This window comes from Ovis canadensis, chromosome 6 (assembly GCF_042477335.2).
Source record: "Ovis canadensis isolate MfBH-ARS-UI-01 breed Bighorn chromosome 6, ARS-UI_OviCan_v2, whole genome shotgun sequence".
NCBI lineage: Eukaryota > Metazoa > Chordata > Mammalia > Artiodactyla > Bovidae > Ovis > Ovis canadensis.
The window spans coordinates 83,292,238-83,320,236 of NC_091250.1; the positions used below are offsets into that span (position 1 = coordinate 83,292,238).

General features: G+C 38.7%; 1 protein-coding gene across 4 annotated transcripts in view; it reads right to left on the reverse strand.

Moving 5' to 3' along the window:
- The window catches only part of TEC (tec protein tyrosine kinase), a 159,801-nt gene that overhangs the window by 86,685 nt on the left and 45,117 nt on the right, over positions 1 to 27,999 (reverse strand). For all 4 annotated transcript variants that reach the window (XM_069593085.1, XM_069593086.1, XM_069593084.1 and 1 more), the window contains one exon: positions 16,254 to 16,439. In XM_069593085.1, the coding sequence (XP_069449186.1) occupies positions 16,254 to 16,391 (138 nt within the window). In that variant the 5' untranslated portion in view covers positions 16,392 to 16,439. The remainder of the gene's footprint in view (positions 1 to 16,253; positions 16,440 to 27,999) is intronic.

Genomic DNA, 27,999 nt, shown 5'->3' on the forward strand with positions numbered 1-27,999 from the left:
ACTGCCGATACATGTTGAATGTTTAATAACTATTTTAAGACTTGAGAATCATATTTAGCCACGAAAAGGACTCTGACCACATAATCCAACTTCTTCATTTTAGGGTTGAAACTGAGGTGTTCCATGGATAACTCACCTCCTCAAGATCACACTGGCTGCTGCTGCTGCTGCTAAATCACTTCAGTTGTGTCCGACTCTGTGTGACCCCATAGACGGCAGCCCACCAGGCTCCCCCGTCCCTGGGATTCTCCAGGCAAGAACACTGGACTGGGTTGCCATTTCCTTCTCCAATGCATGAAAGTGAAAAGTGAAAGTGAAGTCGCTCAGTCATGTCCGACTCTTCGCGACCCCATGGACTGCAGCCTCATGCTGGCTAGCAGAGCCAAAACAACCTCACACCTTCTAACCACCGACTCATGTTGCACTGAGCCCCAGGATTCTGATGTGCATGAATGTCAGGGCCAAACTATGTCACTCCCCACTCGTAACCCTCCAATATCTTGGTGCTCGGGGCTGGTGCACTGGGATGACCCAGAGGGATGGGATGGGGAGGGAGGTGGGAGCAGGATTCAGGATGGGGAACACATGTACACCCACGGCGGATTCAAGTCAATATATAGCAAAACCAATACAATATTTTAAAGTAAAATTAATTAATTAATTTAAAAAAGAAAAAGAAGAACAAAATTCAGTCTTTTCCATGGTTGACAACAATCCATGTACAAACTTGCCCAGGTCACCAGCCACCTCCCACACCACACTCCACACCCGTCCCCCCACCCCCGCCAACCCCCGCTACCCTGCCAACTCCACTTTAGTCCCTCAGCCTCTCTGCTGTTTCTGGAGCAAAGAAGTACCCCATGCCTCCCTTGGGGCCTTACTTCCTGGATTTGCCTGCTGGAACACCCTCCCCTAGGCTTCCATGTGGCTTTCAAGTATTCCTGTTTAGGATTTTAAATACTTTTATTTTTCTTAATATATTTTTAAAAATTATTTCCTTCTCATAATTGGATTAAATTTAGTATAAAATAACCCTTTTATAGCAAGGTTGGTAATATAAAATTGTGCCCCTATGTAAGTACTTAGAAATAATATAGTATACTGGTTGGTTACAAAACAGATATATAAAAATCAAGAGCTTGATTACATATCAACAGTATCTAACTATAACACATCTTGAAAATTCACCTGTTCACAAGAGTAACTACAACCATAAAATACTCAGGAATATATTTAGTATGAGACTTTTTTAAAAACAATGCTAAAACTTTAATTAAAAAAAAACAAATTGAACAAATTTAAGTAGATAAACTACCTTGATATTGAAAAAAAAACTTTTAAGAATATAAACTATAAATGTGCTTCCGTTACAGTGGAGATGTCTGGGGGTATTTCACTGGCAGATTTGTAGTTATTATCAGATACTAGAACAAATAGTGTCTCACAAGTTCTGCAAAACCAGATCCAGGTCTTGAGAGGCTTGAGGCTTACACACCTTGGGGAGAAGACTCTTATTTTCAGTGCAAAGTTATAAACGTGAAAGTGCTAGGGCCCTTCTAGGGGCTTTACAAATCCAATTCTATGGAATTGAAATATCAATAACATCAGATATGCAGATGATACCACCCTTACAGCAGAAAGTGAAGAGGAGCTAAAAGCCTCTTGATGAAAGTGAAAGAGGAGAGTGAAAAAGTTGGCTTAAAGCTCAACATTCGGAAAACAAAGATCAGGGCATCTGGTCCCTTCACTTCATGGGAAATAGATGGGGAAACAGTGGAAACAGTGTCAGACTTTATTTTTTGGGCCTCCAAAATCACTGCAGATGGTGACTGCAGCCATGAAATTAAAAGACGCTTACTCCTTGGAAGAAAAGTTATGACCAACCTAGATAGTATATTCAAAAGCAGAGACATTACTTCGCTGACTAAGGTCCATCTAGTCAAGGCTATGGTTTTTCCAGTGCTCATGTATGGATGTGAGAGTTGGACTGTGAAGAAGGCTGAGTGCCGAAGAATTGATGCGTTTGAACTGTGGTGTTGGAGAAGACTCCTGAGAGTCCCTTGGACTGCAAGGAGATCCAACCAGTCCATTCTGAAGGAGATCATCCCTGGGTGTTCTTTGGAAGGAATGATGCTAAAGCTGAAGCTCCAGTACTCTCGACACCTCATGCGAAGAGTTGACTCATTGGAAAAGACTGATGCTGGGAGAGATTGGGGGCAGGAGGAGAAGGGGATGACCCAGGATGAGATGGCTGGATGGCATCATGGACTCGATAGACGTGAGTCTGAGTGAACTCCAGGAGATGGTGATGGACAGGGAGGCCTGGCGTGCTGCGATTCATGGGGTCTCAAAGAGTCGGACACGACTGAGTGACTGAACTGAACTGAACTGAATGCTTACTTTTCTTTACCTTCCCACTCGATCTACCTCTAGTGTTATGAAATATAAAACTGAAGAACACAACATTCATCAAACCAGCATTCATTCTATCATGTGCCAGTGGACAAAAGAGACACTTACAGGGTAAACCCAATAAGAGTACCACCAACAGATGCTCAGAGGTGCCAAAAATGGGAACTAACCCTGTCCCAAGGTAGGCATGGTTTCCCAGGTAGCAGAGTGGTAAAGAATCCGCCTGCCAATGCAGGAGATACAAGAGATGCAGGTTCAGTCTCTGGGTCAGGAAGGTCCCCTGGAGGAGGAAATGGCAACCCACTCCAGTATTCTCGCCTGCAGAATTCCATAAACAAAGTAGCCTGGTGGGCTACAGTCCAGGGGGTCACAAAAAGTCAGACATGACTGAGCGTGCACACACACACACACACACACGGTATACATTTATACACACACACGGTATGCATTTACACAGACACACACACACATGGTATGCATTTCCCCTAGTGATCAGACTCCACAAATCCAACTAGGCTACAAGGAGCAAAGATCAATTTAAAGAACGAAATCACCTGTGATTAGTGACTTACTAGGAAAATGAAATGGTTATGCTTATCGCAAAAAAAATGTCTGTATCTGGGAAAAGCCAGATGCAACAGCAAAAACTGAAACACATTATTCTAAAAAGACAGAAGTGGGTAGACAATGCAGTTTACTGATAACAACAACAATCACTGACACTTAGAATGGCACCTACTATATGCCAGGAACTGTCCTAACTACTTCATATACAGGGCAATCCATTTACTCCTGACAAAAACCTGTAAGGAAGTACTATTATTTGCCCCAGTTTAAAGATGAGGAAAATGAGACACAGAGAGATTTAGTAATTTGACTGAGGTCACACAGTTAATAAGTAACAAATTGAGAATTTGAACCCACATGATCTGGCTCCAGAGTCCATAATCTACTCTCTAACTCACAGAAAAGCAATTAATTCAAAGATGGACCTCAGACCACAACAGAAGTTCCCTACAGTGAAGAAGAAATAGAAAACCGCTGATAAGCTTGTTCTAGAACCTCTAGAAACATACTCTCTCATCCAGTAGATACTGCTCTTGTTTCCTACATACATTTTAGTCATAATACCTATCTTAGAAAGTGATTTAGTGTGATGTCTGAAAGTAAAAGAATCGCTTTGTTTAAAAACAAATTTTAAATTCCATATTTGACCTTTAGCATCAAGCTGCTCTCTTTTTTCCAAGAAAATTCAAGTCTCTACCCTTTTTATGATGTTGTACAATAATCAGTGCTTCCTTGGTGGCTCAGACAGTAAAGAATATGCTTGCAGTGCAGGAGACCTGGGTTCAATCCCTGGGTCGGGAAGATCCCCTGAAGAAGGGAATGGCTACCCGCTCAAGTATTCTTGCCTGGAAAATTACATGGACAGAGGGGCCTGGCAGGCTACAGTCCATGGAGTCATGAAGAGTTGGAGACGAGTGAACAACTTAGTCAGAACTGAGTTAACCTAAAAATCAGCTTACTTAACTATTTAGAAAAAATATTTAACTACTTATCTACTATTTTAAAAAGCACTTAACTTCTTACTGCAATAGATTTTATTAGTTCTCTTCAGCTGTGATAATGTTCTCTACTTGTTGGGATAGACTATGAATGTGAATAAATTCATCTTTAGTTATCTGTGAGTTTTCTGTGTGAAGAAACATTTGACCATTCATACTTTGAAATGAGGGCTTCCTGGGTAGCCAGCTGGTAAAGAATCCGCCTACAATGCAGGAGACCCAGTTCGATTCCTGGGCCAGGAAGTTCCCCTGGAAAAGGGATAGGCTACCCACTCCAGTATTCTTAGGCTTCCCTGGTGGCTCAGATGGTAAAGAATCTGCCTGCATTGTGGGAGACCTGGGTTCAATCCCTGGGTTGGGAAGATCCCCTGGAGGAGGGTATGGCAACCCACTCCAGTATTCTTGACTGGAGAATCGCTATAGACAGAGGAGCCTGGTGGGCTACAGTCCATGGGGTCACAAACAGTCAGACACGACTGAGCAACTAAGCACAGCACAAGCACTTTGAAATGAACTATTTAAAATTAAATAAAAGGAATTATTTAACCAAACCCATTTTAAAGTTCTGAAGAGTTACAACTTCAGTTTAGCCCTTTCCATTTCTTTCATCTAAGCATTCACAGAAATGTGTTCTTTCTGTGGGTCTCTTTTCTGTACAACTATAATTTACTGAAATGCATAGGGTTCCCAGCATCTCACAGGGGTGCAGTGAGGAAAACAGCAAACACAGTTCAACATCTGCTAAAAAGAACACCCTTTCAAGATCTAACATATAAAGCTACAGAAGGAAAGGAGGAAGGAAATGTATGTTTAGAGGCGGTCAGTGAATACACTATTTAAGGAAGTCCCCCTTCAAGGGAAGGAGCATAATGTGGTTTAACAGCACGCTAGCCAGAAAGATAAGACATCTTGGTTCACCTAGTCAAATGGGATGTCAGTTCAGAGAAGGTACATGACTTAGTTGTTTCTCCTTCAGTGTCTTCACTTGTGAAGTAAATGGTGGAGAAATGGTTATCTACACATATACTTTATGGAGATGCTATGGAGAACAGAATATTGCAAATGTGTATGCAAAACCCCTCTACGTTTGTGAAATCTATGCTATGTAAAGTCTAAGGACAGAGGGAAACCCAAGGGCGAGGGAAGTTCAGAGTTCCAGGTAATCCAGAAAGTATGGGCGAGTGCAAATAACTGTGCCATACAAGGACAAGAACTCCAGGTGCCAAGAAGCCCCCTTTGAAACAGACTGGATGCAGGATAGGAAAGTCTACCATTATGAACCCAGAAAAGTAGAACTATAACTTAATCAGACTGTAAGCTTAACAAAACCAGGATCATTCATTTTTCGGTTTTCCCATCCTTATCTTATCGTGTGTGTGTGGTCAGTCATTTCTGACTTTTTGCAACTAATGGACTATAGCCTGCCAGGTTCCTCTGTCCATGGAATTTTCCGGGCAAGAATACTGGATTTGGATTGCCATTTCCTTCTCCAAGGAATCTTCCCAACTCAGGGATCAAACCCGTGTTTCCTATGTCTCCTGTGATGGCAGGAGGATTCTTTACCACTAGCACCACTTAAATACTCACTAAATCTTTGCTGTACGAATTATGAATAAATGAAAACAAATGAACTGACTTCCACATAACAAATAAGTGTATGGACTCTCTTCTACCAAGATATACATATAGATAAAATATCAATATTTTATCTGCATATTCCTCTAAAATGAGAAAAATTCACATATTACAATCTCATGAGCAGAGAATTACACCTGTCCATGTTACCTTTTGCAGTGGCAAATAAAATTAAGGAACAGCTATACCAATGTGATTACTTGGAAGGAAGACAGAACTTTTCCAAAAGTCTTCTCACACAACCAGGATGATCACAGGGAAACTCCTTTCTCACAATCTATTAAAAATCACTAGAGATTTCACTTAAGTCTCACTTATTCATTCAATTTTATGTAACAACTATATTCACACATGTTGTGAAATTTTTCATTTCAGGTGTTTACCAATGTAGAATCTTCCAAACATCACAGCAGTTCTCTAAGATTGAAAATAAAAAAGGTAAATGAAGAGCCTTGGTAAAAAAGACTATAACAATGTTTTTAATTATATGAAGTAGCAATTATCAAATCATCATGTGATAAGATTTATCTCAGAAGTACAGTATATTCACAAGACCCAAAGGCTAATAATGTCAGGAGTTCTCTTAAGAAAGTCACTGAATTATTGATAATCATTGAATAACCCAGGTGTTTCTAAGCAGCCTTCAATAGGTGATTCTCTACATGTACCTGACCAGCACAGACCAGTGGTGAAACCATGTTCTAAATGGGTTTAGAAACAACTCAAATGTAGTTTCACTTTCTCAAATGGACATATGATTTCTTCTGACAGTTCATACTCTGGTTGTTTACAATAATGTCCATATTTTAGTTTGGGAGAAAGGTTAACACTAATAAATACTAAATCAAAACATACTTTTGATTCTAAATCTAAATAATGCGTCTCCTCAACAACTAAAATGGAACAAACAGCATCAGAAATAACTATTACAATATCTTTAAAGATCTTTTTGCTTACTTGAAATATTAACTGATCATCACTATTGTAATTACTACCAACAAAAACTTTTCTGAGCACCTAATGGGTATAAGATATTGTGTGATATATTGAAATTAGAAGGCAACAACCTCTTCCCTCAAAGAGGTAATCATATAGTTAGCGATTTTAAAGAGGCAATAATAATACACATAAATTTAACAGTAATCCTGAAAGGGCTGGCATTACAACCAGCTAAGAGAGGGGGAGGTTGTGAGCTGGAAAAGTGGGAAGGTGAACAAGGTCTCTCAAAGGTAAGCCAGAGAGAAACATTATATGATATCACCTCTATGTGGAATCTAAGACAGTGATACAAATAAACTTATTCACAAAACAGAAACAGATTCACAGACATAAAAAACAAATTTAACAAAGGGGAAATTTAGGTTGCGGGGGGGGGGGGAGTAAATGAGGAGCTTGGGAATTAATAGATACATAATTCTTTATATAAAATAAACAACAAGGTCTTACTGTGCAGCACAGGGATGTAGTCAATATCTTATAATAACCTATAATGGAAAAGAATTTGAAAAAGAATATATATATATGTACACACACACACATATATATATACATATACACATACATACACGCACACACACATACATAACTGAATCACTTTGCCGTCCACCAGAAACTCATACAAGGTTGTAAATCAACTATACTTCAATTTTTAAAAATTTAGCTTTTTTTAAAAAAGAGAACTTGAGATGGTACTTGAATAAACATAAGCAGAACTATTAGTTACAGAAAGAGCAAAGCTTCAAAAGTAGAAAAATGACAAGAATTTTTAGGCAAAGGGGTCTGAATAATCACTAGATGGGAGTCTGTTCTGTGCATGAACATATCATTGAAGCTGTAAAAGTTCCCTGAGCTACTTGGGCAACCCAAACACATCCTTTTCAGAACAAAGGCAGTGCAGTCAGATCTGATTTTGGCCCAAGCTTAACAACTAGCTTACTGGATGATCTGGAGCAAATCATCTCGTTATGTTCAGTTTCTACAAGTGAAAAACTTGAAGATTATTCTTTAATGTCTCTTCAAGCTCTAAAATTGTATGATTCTTCTTCATTACTAACAAATAAGAAATCCCCATGGATGGTGATAATCAGTATACAAATCTATACAGGTCTAGAACAGTACAGTCCCACAGACACACCAAGTCCTCTTCTACCCCAGGGCCTTTGCACGTGATGTTCCTACCATATGAATGGGCTCTTTCTGCCCAACACTGCTCATACTCCAACCCATGGCCAAGCAGACACCTTTTCTAATGTTTCCCCAGTCTCCATCTTACCCTTTGCCAAAAATCTACACAGTCTACACTTTTACCACCAATGCTTCCTCTGGAGTGGAGTGTTAGTTGCTCAGTCATGTCCAACTCTTTGCTAATCCATGGACTGTAGCCTACCAGGCTCCTCTGCCTGTAGAATTCTCCAGGCAAGAATACTGAAATGGGCTGCCATTTCCCTCTCCAGAGGATCTTCCCGACTCAGGGATCAAACCCGGGTCTCCTGCACTACAGGCAGATTCTTTACCATCTGAGCTACTAGGAAGTCCGTGCTTCCTCTACTCATATAATTTGGCCTCTTTTCTAATTGTCCTTTAGGATAAGTGATATCATATATATCCTCATCAACAAACACTTAATAGAAACTACTAATTACAGAACTAGCTTCCAAGATTTCTAAGGATTCCCAGACCAGCAGCTCATGACGCGGAGAACAAAACTCATCTTACAAAAACCATGACGTCAAATACAGTTCTTTAAAAAAAAAAAAAAAAAAGCTGCAACAAGTGACATACACTTCTGGTTAAAACAAGTTTCTTTTAAGACAGGCAGGTGGGAAAGGGGGCGACGGAGAAACACTGTTTCAACTATACTGCCACTTCCCAGACATTCTGGGAATTGGTCTTTTCATAATTGCCTTCAGTGCCTACAGCACAGTTTTCTGAATATATTCAGTGCTAAAATAACTATACAAAACTTTGATGGAAATTTTATTTTTTGATAACACTAAAAATTGCTGAAAGCTATGAATAAATCAGGTAATACCATTTCTGAACAGAAATGCTAATTTTTTCTTACAGGCTTTGTCTTTCTCATCATGATACAAATAATTAATGAATAAATCACAACTATTATAGCCAGATGCAGAAGTGTTTTTGAGATCTAGAATTCTTTTATTATTTCTACTTTTAGGTAGCATAAGGAAGAAATCTTTGATTAAACTCAACACTTCATTTACTAGAAATTACTCATACTGTACTGTTCTCCATAAAATGCTTTATATGACTAGTAATTGTTTAACATAGGAAAATAAAAAGTTAAAATCGAGGAGGGGGCGAGAGAAAAGGAAACAGGAACAAGTGATTTCTAATCATCCCAGGGTACCAGGCTAAAGTGATTTATTTCATGGGAAGGTGATCTTCAGCTCCTAATAATGACCATGAGAATGTGAGCAGGGGAATAACATATAATGATTTTTAAATCTGATTTCATGCATGTGGACTCTCATATACAGTCACTGAGTATTCATGAGATAGTTGGCACTTTACAACAAAGAACAGTATTTCCTGTATACCATTCTCTTCCTTGCACCATGAACATTTACAAACTGTATGTCTTGACCTACTAAACACAATGCATGATCAGGGATTAGATGCTGGATTTGGGAGGGGAGGTTTTGAAACAGCTATAAAGATATCAGTGGAATGATGAATGAAATTTGACCGTGGCTGCTGCTGCTGCTGCTAAGTCATGCCAGTCATGTCCAACTCTGTGTGACCCCATAGATGGCAGCCCACCAGGCTCCTCTGTCCCTGGGATTCTCCAGGCAAGAGTACTGAAGTGGGTTGCCATTGCCTTCTCCTATTTGACCATGGACTCTGGACCAAATAATAGTATTGTATCAGTGTTACATGTCTTGATTTTGACCATTGGACTGTTGTTCTAAAAGAGAATGTCCTCATTTTTAGGCAATATACAACAACCCATTTAGTGGCAAAAAGGGATTATCTACATGGGCCTTTGCTATGATCCACTTAAGATTCTACCCTTCCACTGCAGAGGGCATAGGTTCTATTCCTGATGCGGCCAAAAGAAAAAAAAGTAAAGAAGGGGACCATCTACAACTTATTCCCCAATGGTTCAGAAAACATGCATAGGAAGAGAAAGAGACCATGCAACAGACCAACAGAACAACAGAGCAAATGGGGCAACCACAGGCAATTTGTGAAGCTAAGTAAAGTATTTGAGAGTTCCTTGTACTAGTCCTGCAACTTTTCTATCAGTTTGAAACTATAGCAAAATAAAAGGTTATAAAAATACTTTAGGAGAGTGGATAGAACAAATGGTGTTATCCCCCTCTTCTGTCTTAAATACATTTCGGCTTCCTAGAGAAAAAAGAAAAAAACAGTTAATACTGTTTGATGAAAATAGATAAATTGGCAATTTAAGAGGGTAAATCAGACCCTAGGACTTCAGACCTACATCTTGGCTGTTTTAAGTGATGAAGAAGGTCAGATCCAGGAGAGAAAAATAAGAACACAAATACAAATCAAGAGTGGGAGAAGAAAAGAGAGAGAGGAAATTAAGACACAAGACAGGAAGCTGATATAACCTTATTTCAGAAACATGGAAACTCAACTGCCAGTGAGAAAATGAGTTTTCATGGGATCACAGAGTTGAGGCTTTTCAGAGCCAGAAAAATCCCCTAGCACACTAGTCATTGTACTGTTTATGGAGTATTTAGAGCTGTCTCACTTTATAAGCTGGAGAATTGTCTGGAAACCTCTAAAGCCCGATGCCAATGCTCCCAATTGTCCTGAAGTAAAAGAAACTATATCTTCCACCCCATACTCACCCCTCAGAATCCTAGAAAGTGCTAGAAGATATAAATCTTCAGGTAGCAATAAGAAGGATCCTATAAACTTATACTTTCCCCTACGAGTCCACCTAGTCAAGGCATACAACTAAGGGAGAAATAACCAATAATCTCAGAAGCTTACAAGCTCTTATGTCTCCATCACTAGAGTCTCCAGGTTCCCAGGAACAGTCAAGCAAACAACAATATGACCTAGAAGACCTTATAGAAATATGCGAGATGGCCCAGGATATTCAAGAGACTCATGCCATCATCTTGTAACTTCTCCACCATCCAGACAGTTAACCTGGGTAAAAAGTTAAATTTTCAAACATCTCATCACATAGAATGTTTGATTTAAGTACAAAGTATAAAATGATAAGGGAGGCATTACAGAAAGAACACTGAACTTACAGTTGGAATACCAAGGCTCTAATCCTGACTCTTATTCTTACTAGCAGCATGATAACCTTTTTGGTTGTCCATGATGTCTGCATAGGATAAACCTGCATAGGAAGCCCTACCTTCTTTGAAGGGTTGAGGTCTCCCCAAGTCTCTGAACCAACCAGCCATCCAACTAGGTACTGAGGACTCAACTCTCCACTCAATTCCCGGAAATATGAAAATAGGAAAGCTTTGAACCCTGCCTTCAAAGAGCTTGAAGTCCAATGGGGGAACAGATACATAAACAAAGTCAAGCAACCACGATGTCTCAATAAAAATAGGGGACAGGGTGCAGAGGGCTGACGGGGGCTGGTGAGTCCACCACTGGTGTGAGGATTACAGAAAAGGCTTCAGAGAAGGTAGGGACTGAACTCAGTCAGAAAATATGAGCAAGTGTTGACTAGGCCTCTCACCATATTTTTGATGGGTAAATGTGGGTAGATAGACAGATCCTGGCAAGCACGTGGAAGAACGTATCACTCCAAGTTGACTGAACAATACTAAGAAAGGTACAATGTGAAAGAGTACAGGTAGAAGACACAGCTGGAGATGGAGGGAAGACAGAGGGAAGACAAGGGGAAATGGCATCAAGTACCTGGTATATCAATCTAAGGGGTTTTAACTTGATCCTAGAGTAGACGCAAAGCTATAGGTTTTAAGTATTCTTCTGAAGTCTGTATAGTTGAAAGATGAAGATTCAAAAGTAGAATCAACTAGGGCAGTGATCCACCAAAAGAATGACAGTGGGGGCTGGAATAAGATTCTGATGAAAGAAAGGAGAATTCATGAGACTTGGTTAACAGACTGGGTGTGTGTTGGCTTGAACAGTCATGGCGAAGGAGTTAAGGGTGTAAAGAGACAATATATATGAAAGTAATTTCTAAACTACAAAAACAATTGAAAAACATTGTTTTATAAAGTCTAGGTAGATAGTGGCAGAATCAGACAGAAACCTTAGTTTTGTCTGATGTTCATTTTCTTCTACCACAAGACACATTTTTAAAAATTTGTAACTGAAAGTAAGAAATAAAAATTTCCTCAAAACTTTTAAAATAAAAATGTATCTGTACTATAGAGAGATTTAATAGATTTTTCCCTTAATTTTTCCTGGAGTATCAAGGCTGTTTCAAAGAGAGGCTTTGAATAAATAGCCCTGTAATTCATCAGTATTTGACGTTGTGTAAGTTTTTATACGTACAAGTCTCGTGTTGCTCATTTTTGAAATGGGAGTCCTAATAAGATGTAATATGCTATTCTTTTGAGCAATAAAGAAATTAATGCATGTACTTAGCACAGTAGAATAGTACCTGGCCGTATCTGGTACTCAATAATTTGTGCCATAACTACTACAAATGTGTGGGAAAGAGTTAACCTAACAGGCCTGTGAGGCTGAAAAAGGTCTGCTTACAAGATTGGTCCTTGGCTGGCATCTGGGAACTTGGACTTTGGGAGGGGGAGAGCTCTAATATCCCCAGTGCTGATAAGAATAGCTCACTGGGTCTAAACTGTACAGACAATCTGGTTTACACTGAACACCTGCTTTCTTTCTAGAGTCGGGAATTTTGGTACATGCTTTGATCGAGGGTGCCTATATGACCAGCCCAGTGAAAACCTTCAGCACTGAGTCTCCATTGAGATTCCCAGTGAGAAAACATTTCACAACTGTCACAACTGGGAGCTGAAGGAATTATACACCCCTTTTGTGACTCTACTGAGAGAGAACTCCTGCAAGCTTGTGCTTGGTTTCTCCAGACTTGCCCCATGCACCTTTTGCCTTGCTCGTTTTGCTTTGTCTCCCTTTCACTGAAATAAATCATAGCAGTGAGCTCAACTCTATACTGAGTCCCATGCATTCTACTGAATCACTGAACCTAGGGATGGCCTTAGGGATCCGCAGCACAATTAGTCTCCTTGTTCCTCAACCTCATCAACTACTGGCCAGTTTTCAAACCAGAGGAGTATTACAGACAACAAACCAACCAAATTGATAATTTCAAAGTTGAATTAAAAAACTTCCTGATTTCTCAAGTAACAGTAGTTGCAGGTTTACATACAACTTGAAATTTCTGTATTCAAACATCTCATCATATAGAAATCTCACCATTCTTTGTTTTCTATTATTTAACAGGTCATTTTTCTGATTTAACTCCAGCCCTATTCTTCCCTAGATTCCATCTCAAAACCAAGTGGAGGCTCCAGCAGAATATTAGGTGGTCTGACCTATGTGATTAGTTCCCTAATCAGAAAGCAAGATCACAGTGTCCTCTGTTCTGAGTTATTACAAGAAGAGCAAACAATATAAACTGTCAGGAAGATATTTTATCAGTTCACTAGAAGATGCAGAAATATGAGCTGGTTGAGAATGAGTAAGAAGGACAAACCAATGAACCACAGCAGAAACTGAAACATAAGTTTTCCAACATTAGACTTGAAAGAAACAGCTTGACTGAATTTCCCAGAATTCCTTGGCACACTTCAAAAAGTACAATAAACTGTACTTAGGGTACAAGAAAATTTTCAGTAAAGTCCTGCTGCCATCATATCAAAGGAGCTGGGATGTAGAAAACCTGGAGAAGACTGATGTCTGACTCACACTGTGATTAACTGAGAGTTTTAATAAAGGATAAGTGTCACTTAATAGCAACAAAGAAACCACATAGCTACTAGATCAATCAGTAGCCTACCCACTGTTTCTCTTCTAAAACAGAATACTAGCAACTAAAATAAATATATCTGGGGCTATCCCAGAATGGCCCCTATGGTTTTTCTAATACACTTAAAAGAGTTCTGTATTTTTAACAAAATAATATTGTTTAAATTCTTGTTGATTTCCATGGTTACCCACGTCACCTTAGATCACAGGGTAAGGGAGATGGAAACAAGAACACTGAATTGTGGAAAACAGAGAACTGGGCACATTAACTCAAACAGCGAAGAAACCCTACAATGAAGTGCTACTGGGCTTACCTAGAAGCCAGGTTGAGAGCTGTCATGAAGGAATTCAGCCCAATATGATCAGAACTTTTACTTTCTCAAGAATTCAGATTCTTCTCTTAAAATTCCAAACTTTTTAATATAGGTAAACATTTGTTTTTAATTGTGGGAAGAAAACAAATCTGCAATCATATTTTCAACTGAAGATCATAAGTGTCCCAGTGAACATCAGTTCCTGAGAAAAGAATCCAGGAGAGATAAAAATGCCCAGCTCCTGGGATGAGCAGGGGCTCAGGCAGAACTAGCTAATGCGACTAGGCTCCCTGGGCCAGTCATCAGTAGCCAGAAAGGAGATGAATTCTTTTTTTTTTTTTTTCCCATTGAAGCATAGTTGATTTACAATATCATGTAAGTTTCATGTATACAGCATAGTGGTTCAGGTTTTTTTGCAGATTACATTCCATTATAAATTATAAAATACCGAGTATAATCCCCTATGTGTGGGTGTGTGTGCTCAGTCATGTCCGATTCTTTGTGACCCCGTAGCCTAGCCCACCAGGCTCCTCTGTCCATGGGATTTTCCAGGCAAGGTAATTCCCTGTGCTATACAGTAAATCGATGATAAGCGTCACAGGCTGGGCTTTTTTTACATTGTGACAACTTCCTCATTCTGTCCTTTCTGGTTCTCATGGTGGCTGAAGCTGCTTCCAGGAAAGACAGCGGGTCAGGTTGCCAAACAAGAGGGTTTCCACTGTTCTCTTTATTCTTCCTAAGCTAAAGCAATGAGGGCCTTTTTAACTTTGTATCATCTTTGTGTTATCATTTATCATCTTCAAAGTGATTTAACAATTGCAAAGAATTTCAGCTGTAAGAGTCCATATCTCTAAGCAGATAAGGTAGGTTTCCGAGGCTTTCTTGGTTAGTAAAGGACCACACTTTCCCATGTTTACTGTAATATTTCTATTCTTTTCTTATTATACTATTCAAATTATAACAGATCATTATCATACAGCAAAAATGTATTAATCTTTCCCTTAAATTTTATTTTAGATTTTAAAATAATTCATATTTCTAGTCTTACCTGAAACTCTTTTGGAATCCTGAATTTTTCAGATTTAATAAATGTATTATACCTCATATAGCACACATAACACTCCCAGCAAGAACTAGGACAGCCCCACATAATTAAACACATGATTATTACCATATATACCCATATCCACTAAGATAAAAACTAAAAATAGCTTCATCTAAGGTCAGGTTTTACAACTGAGTTTTTAAAGTTTGGGTCTTCAGCATTATGGGGATTTAGGAAGGTGGATGAAAGACTGAATTATATGAACCTGTAGAATACCACAGGTCACAATGACAAGCCACAACAGAAATTAACAGAATTGAGGACCACCAGTGAAAAGCAATGTCATTCTGTCTGTACTGGGGGAACCAAAACACAGAGAAATCAGTGGGAAAAATCAGTGGAAGTAAAACAAAACAAAAACAAAATAAAAAGAAGCAAATCCATTTCTGAGGAGGGCACTCCAGGAAAAAAGTGGAATAAAATAAAACATCAAGATCACCAGCAATCTACTAGTAAACAACTAGACAATGGCATGTGGTAAACAAGGGTGACCCAGTCTCTCCAGCCACCCCCTGGGACCCGAGAAAAGGTCTAAAAGGGAGGACACAGCTGGACCTGCAGTCCCCTGGATGACGCGTCCCCAATACAGCAGGAAGAAAAAGGCGGGTCAGAGGCTACTCTACACTCACACACCTCATCGAGTGGTAGAACCAGAGGACAAACCGACTTAAGAGCCAGGAGCTGGATGACAACATGAACCCCATGCCAGCTGCTCACCGACCAGGTTCTCAGTGAGCCACTGTCCCCTGCTCCCATCAAAGGAACTTTGTACTAGCTGCTTAGCACAAAAAAAGTTGAACAGTTTTGCTACCAGTCAACTTCACCAAATCACTAACCAGTTTTAAGTGACTTTCACTGAGTAATGGAGAAATATTCATAGAGTGATGGATATAGACACAGTTTGTATGTGCTAATAAAGAAGACTTTGATACATAATATGAGTTTATGGGAAACAGTCATTTACAAAACATACCTAATGAATTCCACAAGGATCTAAAACTGATGTAGGAATTTGTTTCCTCTCACAGATTAATTCAGTAGGCCAACATAAAATGTATCCCCATGCATACTAAATCCATAATTAACAGACGTGTGAAAATGTCCATCCATATTCTAAACTTTATTTTTCAAATCATTAGCTTAACTTCATTAGCTAACAAATCATTAGCTTAACTTCATTAACCTAAAGCTTATTGCATAAGATTTGGAGGGTGTCAGGAATGTCAGTGTCAAAAGGTAGTATCAACATAGAAAGCAGCGAAGTAAATTTTGATTGTCTCCTACCTCTGGGCGACCCTCGTAGTAGGTCAACATGGACTTTGTGAGCACAAAAAGTCTCTCTTTGTAGTTTAAGGGTGATGTCTTCTTTTTCTGCTGTGACCTCTTAATAAGAGTCTCTTCCAGAATAGTGTTAAAATTCATCTCGGTCTTCTGATCACTGTTTCTCCTGCCATTGAAGATCCCAGTGTTCTAAAGTAAGAAAATAAACAGTTGAAATAAAATGCGACATGTTAATTATCCAAGGACGCCTGTCATTCCAAATTACAAAAACAGATTTTACTCTGACAACTGGAGCTGAGGAATGTTACTCTATGCACCCGGACTGAAAATGCCCAGGGCATGAAAGTTCAACCTCCTCTTCTTCCATCTTGTTCCTCCAAGTCCCAGGATATCATAAGAAAACCTAATCCGAATTGCCATGATGATCCACTCCTTTGTCCCTCCCTGCCAATCCCTTGGTTTGCTGGCACACTCTACTGCTACTTGATTGCAGAGAAACAAATATCTCAGATGGAAAAGTACATTTCATCACCTGCATGGCTGGTTTAGGCTGGTATTTAAATTGCCTCAGGATCTTGGTACACAAATAGACAAGCACACAGGCATGCAGACTTGTGAACAAAATGAATTACCACAGTGGTGGATGGCATCCATCTCCAGTTGTAGCAAGGATGTAATCTTGATAAGCAACCTCACCACCAGAACTACAAGGATGCTCTCTGATACCTACACTACCATGCTGCGCATTCTCTTCCCTGTGGCTCCTGTCTCAATCACAAGAGAAAACAATTCCCACCCAGTTACAGCTTATGCTACTCAGCTACCCTACCCTACACGGCTACCTCTCAAGGCAGAGCTCATCAGTATGAGGTCTTCAGTCCTGTATTTGGAGCCCCCACATCTAGACTGTCCATGCCCAGGCTAATAAGCCTTCCAAAATCCAACAAAATTTCACTTTCTGAAAACCAAAGACACTCAGAAAAGGCCTGGACATTTTTATCTGAGACAAGTTGAAAAGGCAACACCCCTTTCTTCCCTTCCTTCCACCACACCCTGACAAGAAGTTATTGTTTAGCAAATCATAGAGGCAAGGACTTCCCTGATGGTCCAGTTGCTAAGACTCTGGGCTCACAATACTGGGGGCCTGGGTTCAATCCCTGGTCAAGGAACTAGATTCCACATGCAGCAGCTAAAGATCCTGTATGCCACAACTAAGACCTGACACAATTAAATAAATTAATAAAATATTTTTTAAAAATCAGAGAGGCAACAGGAGTCATGTGAAGAGAATAAGTGGTTATCAGAGAGCAAAACTGGGAACTTGAGTTTGGCAGAGAGAAATTAATGAACTTTTCGGCCAACCCAATACCAACCTCAGCCAACCTAGTGCCACCCAAGCTGACACCCTGGCAAATCCCTTGCAACTCCCTACTACTGATCTTTCATTATCCAATCAGGCCTTCTGTTTTCTGTAAAGTTACTTTACAACAGCGTAACCTCTGAACATCAGTTTCTTTCATTCATAAAATATGGAGCTAAATATCACAAGGTCACTGTGAGGTTTAATGAGATGTGAGAGAGAACTTAATTATGAAACGCTGTACAAATGTTTATTATTGTTATTTTTTATTTCCAATGTTCTTTTTCTAGCTTAAAGAATTATCATCTGGGCCATGACAATAGCTTTCCAACTGGTCTTCCTTTCACCCCAGCTCCTGCCTCATTTTATTCAAACTACATGCCCTTAATTCCCACTGGCTCAGCCTTCAAAGACATCACAGTCATCATGCCACATTCATTCACTGGAAACCCTCCATGCCTCCCCAAAGTCCTCCTCATCACCTGCAGGATAAAGTAAAAATTCTTTAGCCAAAACACTAGACATGGTCCACAATTTAGCTGCAACCTAACACCCAACCTTTACTTTTACTGCTCTCCAAACACTCCATATCCCAGTCAAAATAGTTAGCATTCATTCCCTGGCCTAGAGAACCCCCTCTCTCCACCTATGAAAACTACTAGCTCAAAACTCACCTCCCTGATGAAGCCTTTCCTGATGGTCCCAATTAATTAAAAATTATCTGGTTCCTGGGCCCATGATCTCTGTATCACCCATCACAGAGCTCATTGTTGCCTTCCATGTTTTAGAGCAATTGATGCTGCTCTAAATTGATATTCTAACTCTCACCTAGATTTTAAGCTCCTGGAGGAATAATTCTCACCTTTAAGTATACATCAGAATCACACAGGGAAGTTTATTTCAGAATTCCGAATTCAGACATCCTGAACCCATACCTAGATACTCTGAATTGGTCTGGGGTGGGGTCCAGGGCATCATAATTTAATGTGCAGGTAGATTTGAGAGCCACTATCTTAAATGAGGAGAAACTGGGCTCTGACACGAACTCTTTATACCACTCTTAGTGCCTCTCAATAAGCGGTGGATAACAGGTCTAATTGACCCATTATCCTAAGCTGAGAAGTCAGAATAAAAAGCTCTTGTTCCTTTGCATCTAAGTTGGTCCTCCTTATTTTAAACTAAAAATTTGGTACCGACCCAGCAAGCCCAGCAGATACCCTGAGAAAACAATAATTGAAAAAAGACACATGTACCCCGATGTGCATAGCAGCACTATTTAAAACAGCCAGAACATGGAAGCAACCTACATGCTCATCAACAGATGAATGGATAAAGATGTGGCACGTATATACAATGTGATATTAGACATAAAAAAGAACAGACCTGAGTCAGCTCTAGTGTGCTGAATGAACCTAGAACCTGTTATACAGAGTGAAGTAGGTCGGAAAGAGAAAAATAAATATAGTATATTAGTGCATGTATATGGAATCTTAATAAATGGCATTGACAAACCTATTTGCAGGGGGCAATGCAGACACAGACGTAGAAAACGGGCTTGTGGACACTGTGGGGGAGGGAGAGAGTGGGCCAAATGGAGAAAGTAACATCAACATATATACACTATCAGATGTAGGATGGATAGCTGGTGAGAAGTTACTATGTAGCACAAGAAGGCCAGTCTAGTGCTCTGTGATGACCTGGGGGCGTGTTATGGAGGGAGCGGATGTATGTATAATTATGGCTGACTTGCACTGTTGTATGGCAGAAACCAACACAACACTGTAAAAAATTTTAAATACATACTTAAATAAATGAAAAAAATAGTTCATTGTTGTTATAATAATCTGTTGGTCAATGGGAAATCCTGGCCAAAGAATACTATGAAAGTTCATATAAATGAAGGAAAGTTCTCCTCACGTAGATTTTCAGTTAAAGATGGAGGGCTGAATGTACACATTAGCCCAGGCTCCCTCCTAAAATCCTAGTGTTAAGAGAAGACATTGCTTGCATAAAACAAGGTCAGGATACAGCCAAAATAAAGTACACAGAACCAAAAGAGAAGAACACTGGGGGGGGAAATAGATATGAGAAGCTCAGTAGAAGAGTCAGAATATAAAACTGAGGAAATAGCCCCAAAATATGAAACAAAAAATAAAAATAAAAACTGGAGAGGAAATATACTTTTCTGGATCCATCCAGAAAATTTAGCATTTGAAAAATAGGAGTTCTAAGAGGAGAAAGCAGTGAGAAACCAATCAAAGAAGAAATTTAGGAAAATTTCCCCAAATTAAAGATTACTTCTCAATTGAAACAGAATCAAATCAGCAGAGCTCATAAAATTTCAAAATCACAGGGACAAGCACAAGATCCAGCAAGCTTAAAAATAGGTTTCATAGAAAGGATCAAAATTCATAATAGCAATCATCAAGGACAATAATAGAAGCTAGAAAATAATGGAGAAATTTTTTGAAGAAAACTGATTTCTAACTTAAGAGTCTATACTCAACCAAACTATCAATACAGTGACAAAAGAATAAAAACATTTTCAAATATGCAAGGTTTTAAAATTTTTACCTCCTATTCACCCTCTTCAAATAGCTACCTGAGGACAATACTCCATTAAAATTAAAAAAAAAAAGAAACTATATCATAAAATACACAGAATCCGGGAAACAAGGGTTTCAAAACAAAAGAGGTAAAGATAGTCTCCCAAACAGTGGTGAAGGGAAATCTGAAGCTGACATTGGGCAGCAGACCAAAAATCACCAGGCCAAACTAGATCAAGGTAAACAGTTCTTGGAAGGAATTCTTCCAGGAAATGAACCTGAAGGTGTTGAGAGAAGATTTATAATAAATTAGTTAAAATGTAGCAAACCTAAAAGTAATAGATTAGTTTATGGGAAATAAGAAATTGTACAGAAAAGGAAAAATAATAACAGTTTGCTGCAGAGTTCAGCCATATGTAACATCTAGAACATCGTAATAAAATAGACTGTAAGTAGTAATCTTACGTTTAAGATCAAGCCAGTCAATCTTAAAGGAAATCAACCCTGAACACTCTTTGGAAGGACTGATGCTAAAGATGAAGCTCCAATACTTTGGCCACCTGATGTGAACAGCTGACTCACTGGAAAAGACCCTGATGCTGGGAAAGAGTGAAGGCAGAAGGAGAAGAGGAAGACAAGGATGAGATGATTGGATGACATCATTGATTCAATGAAAATGAACTTGGGCAAACTCTGGGAGATGATGAGGAACAGGGAAGCCATGGGACCGCAAAGAGTCAGACACAACTGAACAACTGAACAACAATAACCTTACTACTAGCATAAAAATACTGGGGTAAGGGAATGCAGGAAATATGCTTCTTTGTGGATCCCAAGGTATGTTGTGAAAGAGAACTATGTCCTCCATAGTACTAGTAGGAAGTCAATGCGTCATACCTAAAATTGAAAAAGCAAGAAGTGGCAGCGTAAGTAAATCACTTAGAGATTTACAATACTAACATGTTGTTTTAAAAGTAAAAGTGGTTGCTTATCAGGAAATTATTAGAAAATGGCAGTGCAAAGAGTATTAATATGTTCTCTACTCACTTTCCCTAAAACTCTGTGCAAGCAATAAAATGTTCAAATCAGAGAGGAAGATAATCCCAACCTCCAGTGAACAAAAACATGGCTCTGAACCCCAAGCTGCAAACTAGGAAACACGTTATCTGCCAAATACTGTGAAAAGTACATCAAAATAGGAGAGGAGGCCGAGTAGATTTCCCTTATAGTAAACATCATTGTCCTGAAAGGTCAATCTACTAACCTTTTGATAAGATCAATGAAATCCAGAGGGATAAACAGACCAGAAGAGAATCAGGGAGTATCCCTGTAGAATTACTATTTATACAGAAAAATAATAAAAATTATAATCAAGCTTTCACTATTTTGCTATGTGTTGGCATTTCTAAGGACTTCCCGGGTGGCTCAGACAGTTAAGCGTCTGTCTACAATGTGGGAGACCCGGGTTCAATCCAGCACTAAGCACTTCAGATGTAGCAACTCATTTAATTCAACAAACCTATTGAAGGTACTATTCCCTAGTCATATGATAAGAATAAGAGCCAGACTTTAATACAGGCATTCTGACCACACAGCCTGCACTATTAACCGCTACACACACAACCTCTCCAGTGGAAAGGAAGAGAGAACTAAAAGGAAAAGCATATGATGCGTCATTATCAGCCTTCTATTTAGGCAGATGGCTAAAGGCAATTCCACGCAACTTCCAAATTTCAACAGATAAACTATGACTCCCAAGGCATCATTAAGAAGGACACCAATCTCTCAATACCAAAGACTAAAGAGAACAAATGAATTTATAATCAAACAGAAATAGACCCACACATTCTACCAGAGGAACAGGGAATGGCAGGAGAAGTATGAGCTCTGGAACCAGCCAAAGCCAGGTACCGGGTCAAGTCAGGCTTCTTCAGTTCTGTGAATGTGGGAAAGTCCCTCAACTTTTGTGAAACTGAGTTCTCCCTTGGGAAAGGGGACTGATGATAAGAAATGTAAATGTAATGTGCATGTCAAAGTCGTTTGATCACTGCAAGTTTCAATAACAGATCTGGGATATTTTTTTAAAAAAGAAAAGAAATAGACCACAGAACACAAACTTACGGTTACCAGAGGGGAAAGGGGCAAGGGGGGGATAAATTAGGAGCTCGGGATTAACATACATACACTACTATAAATGAAATAGACAACTACCAAGGACCTATTGTATAGCATAGGGAACTATACTCAATATTGTATAATAACTTACATGGGAAAAGAATCTGAAAAATACATATATATATATATATATATATATATATATATATATACCTGAATCATTTTGCTATACACTTGAAATGAATGCAACATTGTAAATCAACAGTACTTCAATAAGAATACATACAGACATAATTAATTTTAAGAAAACTGGAGACAATCACTCTGAATGAAAGAATCGGTTTGATGCTCCAAAGGAAAAAACAAGATGAAACAAAATTTCAGAGTCCTCCAGGTGATTCTCCCATTTTCCACACCAAAAAGGATTGAGCCTTTCAGACAAAAGAATCACAAAGGAAACAACTCTGGGTTACAAATATCTTTTTAAAATGAAACTAAGAGCTACAACTTAAGACCCTTTTCTCTGTGTCTCCTTAACAGTGAGCACAAGAACATTCTTTTCTTTACTCTGACTGCTAATTGCTAAAAGCTTGAAAAACAACACATGAGTCTTTGAACATCAATATTCTTTTTGTATTAAAGTATTAGTTGACTTACAACACTGTGTTAGTTTAAGGTGTATAGCAAAGTAATTCAGTTATGTTTCTCAGATTATTTTCCATTGTAAGTTTTTACAAGATATGAATATAGTTCCCTGTGCTATACAGTATATCCTTGTTGCTTATCTGAATACCGATATTCTAAAGTAGAGAACAGACACTGTTCACTGTTTCACCAAAGAGAAATCCAAACCACCATGAAGTTGTATTCTCCGTCTAGTGTTACAAATCTAAGTACCAAACTAATGGTTCTCGGTTTCATGGTCTACCAATTTTAGCCAAAAGATCTAAGAACTCCTTTATCATAAAAATTCTGCCTGAAGAAAAATGTTTTTTAAAATGGCTACTAAGGTTATCCAGCCTATTATATAAATCCTTTCACAATATTTTTAATCAATCAGGGGTACAGAGATGATTATGAATTACCAAACAAGAGGACGGTAAGGAATATAGTAATTAAGAAACCCTAGTTGTCAGGGTAGAGAAAGGATGAACTCCTTACAGGAAGAAGCAGAGTGATCAAAGGTTGTTGAAATTCTCATCTTACTATGTTAAGCCATATGAAAATGTCAATGTTCAGCAATATTTTACCTATACAAATCAACAATATTATCTAACTCAGTCTAGTACTTGGCAATGCTCTGAGAGCAGTAATGTAGTTAAAGCTCTCAATTTCAGAAGTTTACATCAGAACACATTGGCTATTACACATTTCATCATAGGTTTACCAAAAAGTTTGAGCCTGTTTGTAATGTTAAGAAATCTAGCATGAATAAACATCAGACTGACAATTACCTGAGAAATCAAATGCTGTATGCCTGCCAACAGTTTCTGTGGGTTATGGTTCAATTCAAAAGTACCTAAAATGGATAGGTACTATATAGTAACAAACCTTATCCTGCTCTCTTCTACAATGTAAACCCCAGCTTAAGCCCCAATTTTCTTTTGTAAAAGGGGAACTGAACAGCAGAAACACAAGCAAAAAGAAGGGAAATGCTCGGCTGACTTTAATCAGAATAAAGGGTACATTCTAGGCTCCCCATTTAATATCACGAATTGGTGCTATTCCAGGATCAGGCACTTTTTTAGCTCTCAGCTGAGAGTAAAAGTTTAGCCTGCAAGTCTTCCTTACCTATTAAACAAGGCACCCAGGGATAAACTGTATTTTCTTAAAGTCTTGACTATGTCTCCTTTCAGCTAGTTGCTCAGTAACAGGCTACAAAGTTTTGAGTAGTTTGTTGATCTACTGAACCTAGGTCTAGATTAGACTCAAAAGGTCAAAAGGCAAAAGTTACATAAGTCAGCTGACTTATCTCTCCTGGGTATGCAGCGCCTGTCCAGCCATATGGTGGGTGATCAAGATGTTGGACTTGGGGTGGACTTGCAGTACTTCACTACAGATAGTGGTTTCCTACTGTCCATATAACACAGGTATATGCAATAATTTAACATATACTCTTTAGGACAGGTATGGGGTTCACAACAAAGGACCCTGCTGGGGTCTTTGGCTATGATTGTGGTTGAGGGTCTCCTGGCTGATAAAAATGAAGAAAAAAAAAGAGAGATAAAAAGAACAGTGGATGGAGAAAAAAGTTTTGACAAAAGAAACCATGAGCAATACTATTAAAGAAAATTGGTTTCACCTCTTGGCAGGTATCGAGCCAAAAGACAGACTCAAACAGAAGAGCAGAAGGAAGGATTTATTACTTGCAGCAAGTAAGGAGGACAACAAGGATGCTTCCCAGAGCATTATCTCCCCAAACAGCAAGACTGGGGCTGGAGCAAAGAGAATTCAGCATGGAACTGGGGAAAGGTTGACAGAGTCCAGCACAAGTTGATGGAAGTTGGGAGGGTCAGCAAAGGTCACCATCATCATTCCTTAGGTTCCAGTGGATCTGGAAATTGTGCCCCCACAAGGGTTTGCATTCTGCAAAACAGCTCAAGAATGTGCTTCAGGCTAATCCTGACCTTTGAAACAGTACAACTGATATATCATGGTTAAGTTATCTCCCTGGCCTGATTATATCTGTTCAGTTTTACCTTCTTTTGCTCCTATAAAATCATTAACTATTGAGACCTATTCTTCTGCAAGAGTGAGCACTGTGGCTGGGCTAGATCACAAAATGATTTAGGCCTAGGATGGCTGAGTTCTCTTCCTCTGAGGAGCCCCACCCTATCTGCTTGTAATACCTCAACACATCATCTCATATACTTACACTACAGGAGATTCATAGTTAAGTATTCTAGAGAGAATCAAAAGTTGTCTTAACACAGAAACTACTCATTGATCAACTGACCACATAGGCTCCAAATATTCCTTCCACATTACTAGGTTCTGCTTCTTTGTGGGTCATTTTCTCTCAGTGAATGAGGGAATGCAACAGTCAACATCAAATGTTCAAAAGATGAGGGTTTTCAAAAAGTCAATAATGAGAATAATGTTGGAGAACTGCTCCCATCACACTCAATGAATGCCACTGGCAAATGAGGATCTTGCAGTTAGCTGGTAAAAATAAAATAAAACTCTCAACATTGTAAAGTAACTATACCCCATTTAATCAGATTAACTAATTAAATGCACTGAAAAAAACAATAACATAAGTATCAAAAATGAGTTACACTTTAGAAAGAGAAATATAAATATCATATACAGAGACATATATATGGAATCTTAAGAGATGGTACTGGTGAATTTATTTTTAGGGCTGCAGTGGAGAAACAGACACGGAGAACAGACCTATGGGCAGTGGGAGGAGAGGAGGGAGAAGGGGAGATGTATGGAGAGAGTAACAGAAATTCACAAGACCATATGTAAAATAGACAGCCAATGGGAATCTGCTCTATGACTCTGAACTCAAACAGGGGCTCGGGGACAGGTGGAAGGGTGGGATGGAGAGGGAGATGGGAGGGAGGCCCAGGAGAGCGGGGACATGGGTATACCTAAGGCTGATTCTTGTTGATGTACGACAGAAAATCACAAAATTCTGTAAAGCAATTATCCTTCAATTAAAAAAAAATTTTTTTAATGAGTTATACTTAAAATACTAAAATACACTATGTCAGACCGCTTTTTGCTCCCTTTCCCACTTGTAACCCTGTGCCCTACTCATCCTTCCCTTCTTTCCGGATGTATGGGCTAGAGATAATATTTCCCAGCCTTGGCAGCAAGTTGTGGCCATCTAACTTAAAGCCAAAGGGATGTGTGCAGACATGATATGTGGCCCAGCTTCAACTTAAAGACAGGTCACTCTCCCCAGATTTAGAGCATTGTCCACTTCCTCATTCTCATTTAGAGCATTCTCCACTTTTCTCTTAGAAAGTACACATGGCAGACACAATTTTATGCATTCAACACATGACCGTAGGGAGTAGAGGGGAAGAAGAAGGAATCTAGTCCTTGAATGACTTCATGGATCAGGGCTGCTGAATCAGCCTAGACTTGTGCTACCCTACTTTGTGAGGGATTAACACACTTCTGTCAGATTTTAGAAATGCCAAATGATGGTCTCTTTGTTATAGTGACTTAACCTTTAATCTACCTCGGGAAACACCCTTGCAAAACCTGATAAAGCTTGCTAAGGCTTTCCCAAAAAAGGGCCCTCTTTAGATCTGTGCTGACAAATGCAAATGTAAGGGAAGGAAGTCAAAAATCTTTATCATGCATTTTCATCAGAAAAATAATTTCAAGAAAACTAAATAGTTGATTCCCTCTTCGTTTAGAAGTTAAAAATTATAATCTAAATGGTACCATATATGAGATTAAAAAACATATATTCACTTTATTTTTCATGATAAAGTCTGAATCATAGTGGGTTTTTTGTTTGTTTACTATTTACTATGAAATGTAAGTGGATTCACTTTAAGTGACAATACTCTGGCACTAGTTCTCCTCGCATAAGGGAATTTCTGATACACAAAAAATATTTCTCTTTCTGCTTCTTGCAAATTCAGAAGGAAACAATAACCAGTGAGAACAAGGCATGAATAACAAATTTCTCAAGTAGGTCAAGTGATTTTCAGCAACTTTTACTAGGAGAAGACATGAAAGTAATTTGGAAATTATATATAAAATAATCTATACCAAAATATGTTCCTTGACTACATTAATCTAGATTGTTTTTAATTTGAAACATTCATCGATGCCAACATATTATTTTCCTATTATTTTCAATATAGGAATAAAGAACTCAAATCATTATTGCATTCAGCTGTTTTTACAGGAAAGTAAGCTTAACAAAAAATTACAAGAACAAAAACAGTGAGACTGAGGAGGAGTCAAAAGCCTTTTAAAAGTCTTAAGAGATATCTCTTAAATGTGTGAGATAACTCTTAACAACTTGACCGCTAACTATATATTGGTGATCATTTTAAGTTTGTGGTAAGATTTATTTGATGATAACAAAATAGTACTAGGTCATTTTGGAATTTTTGGGGGGTGATGATGCTACTGTGATTCTATTTTTAAGAGTTATCTTTTAGAGATACATACTGAAATTTTGCAGACAAAATACTGTCTGTGATTTGCTTCATAATCTGGTAAAGGGGATATGGGGCTGTAGACAAAATAAAACTGTTCATGAGTTGGTAACTGGAGAAGCTGAGTGAGGCACACAGGAGTTCATTACACTTTATTTTTGTCTGCGTTTGAAAATGTCATAATAAAAACTTTTTGAAATATATTTAAAGGAACAGTATGGTTTTCCATGTCCCTGTCATCCAACCCTTTGGAACTGGTAAGAAAGAGTACATAAAAAGATGAAAAAAGGAAGAGAAGGGGATGAGGGGAAAGACAGTCAAATAAAAGTAGAAAAAGGTGGGCGGACTCTCCTTCAAGGATATTATTACTACGCTATCCAGCTGATCACAGAAGCTCTTCCAATGATCCCAATGATTCCTTGAGTCAGCAAAGCCTCATGATAATGTAATATGATACCATTTCTTCCCCAACAAAGAGGAGTATGTGGTTTCCAGGGCCAAAAATAAAACCACAGTCTATATAACATTTGTCCTTGTTATAACTCCTCTTCTTCTATTTCCTTTCCTTTCCCCTGTTCAAATTTCATGAAAGC